General features: G+C 37.4%; 1 protein-coding gene across 1 annotated transcript in view; it reads left to right on the plus strand.

Moving 5' to 3' along the window:
- The window catches only part of otop1 (otopetrin 1), a 9,827-nt gene extending 1,224 nt beyond the window's left edge, over positions 1-8,603 (plus strand). The window contains exons 2-6 of the mRNA XM_015398429.1: positions 912-1,048; positions 1,387-1,445; positions 1,661-1,791; positions 4,221-5,125; positions 6,535-8,603. Coding sequence (XP_015253915.1) covers positions 912-1,048; positions 1,387-1,445; positions 1,661-1,791; positions 4,221-5,125; positions 6,535-6,705 — 1,403 coding nt within the window. The 3' untranslated portion in view covers positions 6,706-8,603. The remainder of the gene's footprint in view (positions 1-911; positions 1,049-1,386; positions 1,446-1,660; positions 1,792-4,220; positions 5,126-6,534) is intronic.
- Positions 8,604-8,809: the final 206 nt, after the last annotated feature.

Here is an 8,809-nt window from a genome sequence, read left to right on the forward strand (position 1 = left end):
TCTATCTATAGTAGGGCATAATTGACTGTAAAAGTTGTTTACCAACACAAAATCTGGAAAGTGTGGACTGCATATGTATTTGGTCCCCTTTACTATGAACCCTTTGACAAGATCCTATTTAATCATGACATGTGAGCTAAAGAGTAAACCATTTGTGTGTAATTAATCTTGTCATAGGGACATTAGTGAACAAACTGTCTAAAAGACTAGGAAACTCTCAGCTTCAATGGAAGAGAGCTGAAATGCAAGAAGATGTTGGCATGATTAGAAATTCGTTTTTAACATTCATCACATCATCCCATGATGGAACTAAGGGGTGACAGCATCGTGCTGTGGGGCAGCTGGACCCATCAGGTGGGGAAACGGACTAAATACAGTGCAATACTACTTATTTCCTAGAAGCTAAAAAGACTTAAGGTTTATTTAGGTTTGCATTCCAACATGACAGCAAGCCTAAACATTTAGACATTTCTGCAGGAAATGGGTTTAATATTTTTGTGTGTATTAGAATGGCCCAGTCAAAGTCTGGATGTAAATCTGATGAAGAATCAGTGATGAGACTTGAAAACAGATGTACATAGATTCTATACATCCAATCTGACTGATATTAAGCTGTTTTGCCAAGAACAATATGCAACACTTTCAATCTTGAACTATATAGAAATGTAATTTATTTTAGACATTTTTTATAAGAACTTCTACTTAAATGGCATTCCCAGGCAGTTCCCCATGTCCAAGCCCTGGGGATGTCCACTCATTTGTCTTTACATATGAAAATAATCCACTTGGCAATTATATACTGCTTTGTGTCAAATCAAATTCTCCTAATAAACATTTGAAAGTTCAATGGGTAGAACTACTTTTTCAAGGCATATTACAAACTTTGTATAATTTGTTCCTTTTTTTTATAGGTGGTTTAACTCTGCTGGCTGTCCTCTCATTGATCATGGATGCCTTGAAAATTGGATACTTTGTCGGATATCAATCATGTTTGTCAGCAGTGCTCGCTGTATATCCTGTCATCCATGCAACACATACAATAGCACAGGTAACTTTACAGACCTGCTTTAATCTCAATGAGGTGATAATCTTTCATCTGTGTTTTACCAGCTGGGCCACAGTGTGCCACCAACGAACTCGGAATAATGTGCCCTTTGTTGTCGTAACACTATAATCCTCTCCTTTTTCATGTTATTTGAGTGTAACCTCATATGGCAAATTAAATCTGTGTGGTAAAGAGACTCAAACACTCAATTAAAGATTAGTTTTCATTTGGTTGATGTAACAAAAGCATTTGTACAGATTTATGAAGCTCTTGGAACTTGTTCTGTTGTGGTTTTTAAAAACTTTTCAAGCTGTGGTTTCTTATGTTTTTGGACTTTTTAGGTACATTTTCTTTGGTTCCACATCAAGGACGTGATCAAGAGCTTTGAGACATTTGAAAGGTATTTAAAATCTATTTGTTGTTATTATTTCCCCGTCATTTATTTAACAGTAGCAAATGTACATGACACTTTTCAGATTTTATGTTTCCTACAATATATCAGCTGGTACTGTATCTGAAAAAAAAAAAAATTCTGTGCTTTTAGGTATTAAAAGTGCAACTGGTTATTTCACCTCCGAAGGCTTTTGGGTGACTGTTGCATTTGTGTCTCATCAGGTTTGGAGTGATTCATGCAGTCTTTACCAACCTCCTCCTGTGGTGTAACGGTGTGATGTCAGAGACCGAGCACTTCATGCACAGCCACTTTAAACGAATCTCCAACGTGGAATTTGAAAATATCACTGAAGGTAAGGGCCAATAGGTCGATTGCTGCCTTGTACCTGAGAAGAAAAATACACTTGTCCATTTGAGTGCTTGCTTCAAAGGATGAAAGAAAAGTAAAAGAGGAGGGTCTGAGAGGGGAAAGGAGGGAAGCTTAGTCACTCAATAGGTCTTGCTTGTGTTGAACGTCTATCTATTAGGTTTCACAGTGAAACACAGATTTGCTGCCCCCACAAACCTCCCCTTCCTGGCCCCTTGCTGCACACTACAGCAACTGCTGCCCACCTAGGCAAGCCACCCCCCCCGCTTGACCCTTGACGTCTTTATCTCAAGGCTGCTTAGTCCCAAGGGTGCTGCAATTACAGTAACTGATACATCTAAGCCTGGGGTTGGGGGGTTCAATTGCTCTTCCTCATATCCGGCTGACTGTGAGGGTGGCTGCACCCTGACTGTTCCCCTTTTAATTAAAAGGTGCAGCTCCATGGTGGTGGCCTCTCATGGGCTGTAAGGGGGATAGGTGGGGGCACACGGCAGGGTTTTGTTAAGGTGTGCCCCTTGGGGCAACCAATATACACAGCGGGCCTTACAAGCACTTGGCAAGTATAAAACATATATTCAACTGCAAGTGTTTTCGGATAAAGTGTGGGGGGGAGTTCTCAATAAAATCTAAACAGCAACAAAAAAAAGTACAGATTAAACTTTTCTTTCAACAAAAGCCTTTCATAACATAAGAATGAGTTCAGTTCCACTGATTAATTAAAATATGAAGCATAGAAATACTTATTGGAAATGAAAATACCAGCAATAGATAAATAGATCAACTAAAATGCATGCAGAAAGTTATAATGCTAAATAACTTTTCTAATACCTGGACAAATGACAATTAAATCACTTTTTTAAGTGCTGCCACAAAATTGGCATGCCAGCAGTTAGCATAAAAGTTAGGAACTTTATACTATCTTACGAAACTATCTGGTTCTTCCCAGACATACCATTACTCTACCTTAACTTTTGAATTTTAAGAGCTTAATGCCACAAATTATCTAATAATATCTCTCTAAAGCATTTATTTAGTAGGAATATATATTTTTGATTTTAACTAATCTGAATCAGGAACATGTTAGTTTCTTAAATGTCTGACAGTGACAGGCAAAAAATGAGGTTGAATTAATTTAAGCTAAATTGTTAATTGTATTCCTGTTGGGTTTCCTTGGTCAGCAGGGATCTCTAAGTGGTTGCACAGTTTGCTCATACCAGGTGCGCCCTGATGCCTCTGCTCAAACTTACTTGCAACATTAGAAAAGAAATAAATCTACTATTTCCCAGTATTTATATTGCATACTGGTTTTGATTCAAACATTTTAAATGGCAAAAGTATGCCGAGAATGTATAATTGCTTTGCCAAAGGTTATTCCATGCCCACGTTTACAAAATATTTTGGTGCACAGCTTTACTTAAATATATTAACTATAAAGGCTAACCTTCAGAAAATTATTTAGTCCTACTGTCATGTGTATATTGTATTTAAATGTTTATCATATACAGCACTCAGCAGAGTAGGTTGCAACTTAATAATGTCGACAGGGCACAAAATATACAATCAGAATGCTAAAATTATCAGATAAATTACAACAAAAAAGCTCCTTCAGAGCAAATGGTAACGTGTTTCATTCATCTCAGTATCAAATTCCTCTTAGGCTTTAAAAAAAGAAAAAAGAAAGCATAGATATTACTAGGACCATAATAGACAATAGTTCCTACAGTTTGAACATGTTGTATATCAAAATTGATCTAAATTCTTTCAAAATCATTGCATTATATATTTTTAATATGTATATTTTTTCATGCATTTTTATTGTTTAACTTTTTTTAAAAAGGATTTTCATGTTTTTTTTTTCAATTTTAAGTTGAACTAATAGAAAAAGGAAATGTTCCTGCTTTTCTTATTCGGTTTTTCTAGAGCATTTCAAACTGTTTGTAAAGGCACTTATTTCACAATACAAACAATGAATTAGCAAATTTCAAGACATTACTGTTCTCTTTTGGGGATTTTACCTTAAATTAGAATGAGGTCTGAATGAGTTTATGAGATCTTTGTGAGACAAGCAACATTCTGTTCAGGTATGTTTCCCTTTCATTCCATCAGATTATTGTTGCTACACAACTCTTTGACTTGTGAAGCAATTGTTAGATTTAACAATGAGTCTCTTATAGGTTTTAAGTTTCACATTGTGTCCATTGTTAGTTGTTAACAGATTCGCTCTGCCCTCTACTTTACTTACAGTACTTAAAACCTTACAGGAAATCTGACACATATTATAAGCCATTTTCTTTACCTTTATGAATGGGTGGCACTTTTGTGATGTTTTATTAGCTGAATTATGAATGGTACTGTGTCACCATGAAATTTGCCTCTAATGTTTTTGTGCCCATTCTTGTCTTACCTGTTTTTCAGAGAAGTCAGAGCCACCTTGCAACTGTACAACGAGCACATGCTCCCTGTTCTCCAAAAGCTTCACTTATCTATTCCCTTTCAACATTGAATACCACATCTTTGTGTCTGCTCTGCTTTTTGTCATGTGGAAGAACATCGGGCGCACCATTGATATGTCCTCCAACAGAAAAAGTCTGGTCACCAAAACACAGGGATTGATCTTGGGCCCCATACTGGGTCTCCTTGCACTCGTCAGCACTATTGGAATACTGGTGGTCTACATTACACGTGTAGAAGGCTCCCCGGAAATACGGCAGTCATCCATTTCTATGTTCTACATTTATGGTATTGTTATGCTGGCTGTCATGTGTTCTGCTGGGGCTTTAGGTCTGGTCATATACCGAGCAAACCACATGCCGTTTGACGCATCAAAGAACCCTTCAAGACAGCTTGACACAGAGCTTCTGTTTGGATCCTCTCTTGGCTCCTGGTTCATGTCCTGGTGCAGCATTGTGTCAGTTTTCAGCAGCCACAGTGAGCCTCCATACCGCTGGACAAACCTAATTTATTCCCTCCTAGTTATTCTTGAGAAGTCCGTCCAAAACCTCTTCATCATTGAGTCCCTTTATCGCGAGCAAGAGAGTGCTGAGAGGGCAGACCCAGAGCTGCCCGCTGCTCCGGAAGTGTTCTCAGTGTCCTCACTTCTGCCTCCCCTCAACGGTATCATCAACCAGGCTTATGAGTCTCCAGGCGGGAGCAGCGGTTCCATGGTGAACGAGCAGGAGGAGAATGGACAGGTGTACGGATGTCGGCGAAAGCAGTCGGATGTGCCGCTGCCTGTAGACACTCAGGTTGTGGAACCCCTAAATGTGAAGAGGCTGGTGCTGAAGAACATTGCTGTTCTACTGTTATTGTGCAATATTTCGGTAAGTTTTTTTTCTTCTCTACAGCAACTAACTAGAATTCAAAACTAAACTTCAGTCTTAAATTTTGGAACTTTATTTTGGCTTTTCCTTTCACATAACCTCTACTTAATTCAAAGGTTCTTTTAAAATTTATTTAAGTCACTATAGCATTAAAGAAAGACTGCAATCAAACTTCATGATGATCTCCCTCCTCTTGCTTTTTTGGTTTGGACTAATCTAATATGTTTTAATACTTTTTTAAACTGATTACAAATTTGAAAATATCACTATATAAAAAGCAAGGTAGGTCCATACTTGGCAGTGAACTTTAGAATGGCGGCAAAGATTTTCAGATATAGCTTTACAATTCCTCTCAGCTACGTTGCTTTAATGACGATTCTGTTTTATCCTTGGCTGTACATTATATCCATTTGTTTTCTTGGAAAGTAAACCTCTGTCCGCTCTCAAATCATTTACGGCCTCAAAGTGTATTTAGCTCCATCTATCTTCCCCTCAGATTTGTCCAAAATTGCAGTTTCTGCTAAAGAAAAGCATCTCCACAACCTGATGCTCCCAGCACTGTGCTTTTTGTACTGTTATACATTACTAGTTTTTCGCCCCATTTTACATTTAGGCAAGAAAATTAAAATGTTAATCCCATTTCACCATATGTGTTCCTTGTGCATCTTTCCCTATACATGGCTTTTGACAAACTGCCAGTGAGAGTTTTATATCAAAAATAGCTTTTAATTAATTAATTTATTTGATATGGACAAATGTGACCATTAAACATGTAAACACAATAACATTTATTGAGCCCTTAATTCAAGGTCCTGGTTCAGTTCAGGAGACAAAGACCTGCACAGTTTGGCTCCCTGGACAAAGAGGATTGACTGTCCATTGGAAGTTATCCTCAGGGAAACTTTGACATTTATATTTGAAACTTATATGATGTTAAACTGCTTTAACTGGGAATACATTTTAAAACTCTGCAGCTCCTACAGAGTAACCATGGGCCTTCAGACTGCAACCCCGGCAGTGTAGGTAGACAACCTGATTTTTTCTGAAAGGCCACTTTCCACTTCAGATGAGAGGTCAGACTGTGCTCTGTGACATGTTCAGAGTGTGGATTATTCATTCCTACACTATCCCAGCTTTGAACTTGTTTTCTTTGGTCTTGGTGTTGGTGTTTGTTAAAAAATGTCCAATAACAAACTCCCAGTTCGTCACAGAAAAAAAAGTTTTTATACTAAGAATAAAAATACACATGAGTGGAATCTGTTCATTCATTAATGAGAATGCTCCTGAATGCAAAGGTTGCACTGGGTTTTATTCAGAGGTGTAAACCCCACATTTATTATAGTCTAAAGTTTTATCATATTTATTACCATGCAGTTATCCTTTAAAGAAACACATTTTTCCTCTTTCAGCTGTGGATTCTTCCCGCCTTTGGCTGCAGGCCACAGTACGACAACGGGTTAGAAGAGGAGACGTTTGGCTTCACCTCTTGGACCACAGTTCTCAATTTTGCCATTCCTCTCAACCTTTTCTATCGCATGCACTCTGTGGCCTCCCTGTTCGAGGTGTTCCGTCGAGTCTGACCAAAGAGTCGGTGAATGGTGCTGACAAGGTGCACAGAAATTCTTGCCTGTAGAAGCCTATGCAGGTTTGCTGTCCTGGAGGCCATCAGGGTCCCTCCTGCAGCAGACCTGAACTTAATCCATTGAGACAAAATACACTTTTGAGAGAAACCATTTAGCCTGTGCTCCTTGAAGAATAACTGAAAGCTTTTTATACAAGCTTATGGGGGAAAATATAGACATTCTGCTATTTTTGGGGGACCTTTTTGTATTTTCTTGTACTCTGTTCTCCCCATTTTTTAGACTGGGTTACCATTTAACATATAGACCTGAATGATTAATCTGGAATGAAGATTGAATATTTTCATAACTGTGACTCCAGATTATACACTGTTGACAGAATCTGAAAGTTAACAGTATACCAACTGTATATAATGTAAATGGTAAAAGTTCTCACTTCTCTATATTTAAAGTAAAGATAGAGTAGTGGAACATAAAATATAGTAGAACTATATGTAGTTATAATCTCATTGCTATATTTTAGGTTTTGTTTTATTTGAACTTAAGTTCTCAGAAGTAGCTCCTTTGACTCTTAGCGAGGGCATCAGAGTGCTTATACACTTACAGTTTTACCTGTAGAGCTGATTAAAAGCTATACTCAAATATATTCCTGTTTCCCTGTGAGAAGGTACGATGTATGTTAACATGCATAAGGATGGGCACTTTTAAAATTCTCTACTAGCAAATATTATTACCGCCATTACCAGTCACCAGAGATGAATGTTTACCCCTGATGGAAATGCAATACAATCAATCACAGTCTGTGACAGAACTTTGCACTAATGACATTTTTTTCTTACATTTGCTGAAAGCTTTATTCAGGTGTCCAAATAAGTTCTCAGTCTGGTGCTATCCTCCCTCTGGGATTCAATATGTGCCAAGTTGTGGGAAACAAAAAAAAAAAAAATGTATTTTTTGTGCTTTTAGCTTGTTGCTCTAGGGTTGTGGGTACTAAAGCTTTAATCAAATTCCCTTCAGATACTGATATCATTGTGTTCTTATAAGAAATTATGTGTATAAATATGAAATTGTGTGTATATTTCCTGTTGATATAAAAATATTTTCCTTTTTAAAACTTAAAGACTTATTGTGCATCCATTATCTTTAGTTTTACACAGTGCATCATAAGTATTCATCTAATTTGAAAATGTATTTGTTACATTGAAAACCATAAACATGTGTGTTTTGTTGGACTTTTGTGTTCTAGAACAACTCAAAAAACATATTTGTGAAGCGGGAAGAAACATATATGTAATATATATTTTCCTAATTAAAATTGGAACTTTGGTGCAGTTATGTGAGTAACCAAATTCACACACAGACAAATAAGACACAAGTCCTGGATAAAGATGTATACATTAGCAACAAAAGTATTTTTGCCACATTGCAGGCTTCAAACATTGAGATCTAAAATTGTAATTCTTTGTGAAGAATTAGCAAGTGGGACAAAATGAGGATGTGTAGTGGAATTTATTAGATATTTTGGGCTTTAACAAAAACTGAGAAATTGGCTGTGCAAGATTATTCAGCCCCCTTATGTTAATACATTGTAGCTCCGCCTTTTGCTGCAATTATAGCTGCAAGTCGCTTGGGGTGTGTGTCCATCAGTTTTGAAAATCAAGAGACTGAAAGTTTTGCCTATTTTTCAGTTCTTTCCACAGATTCTCGATTGGATTCAGGTCTGGACTTTGACTAGGCCATTCTAACACCTGGATATGTATTTTTTGTGAGCCATTCCATTGTAAATATTGTTTTATGTTTTGGATCATTGTTTTGTTGGAACATAAATCTTCGTCCCAGTCTGAGGTCTGTGGCTCCATCCATCTTCCCATCAATTTAAACTATTTTCCCTGTCCCTGCTGAAGAACAGCAGGCCCAACCCAGGATGCTGCCACCACCATGGTTGACAGCGGGGATGGTGTGTTCAGGGGGATGAGTTGTGTTGCTTTGTTATCCATTGTTGCTAGAAAGTTTCAATTTTGGTTTCATCAGACTATAGAACCTTCATCCACTTTAAATTAAACTTTTTATATATATCTTTTATGGATATCTTTGAGAAATGGCT

The sequence above is a fragment of the Cyprinodon variegatus genome, unplaced genomic scaffold (assembly GCF_000732505.1).
Source record: "Cyprinodon variegatus isolate N-32 unplaced genomic scaffold, C_variegatus-1.0 Scaffold29, whole genome shotgun sequence".
Lineage (NCBI taxonomy): Eukaryota > Metazoa > Chordata > Actinopteri > Cyprinodontiformes > Cyprinodontidae > Cyprinodon > Cyprinodon variegatus.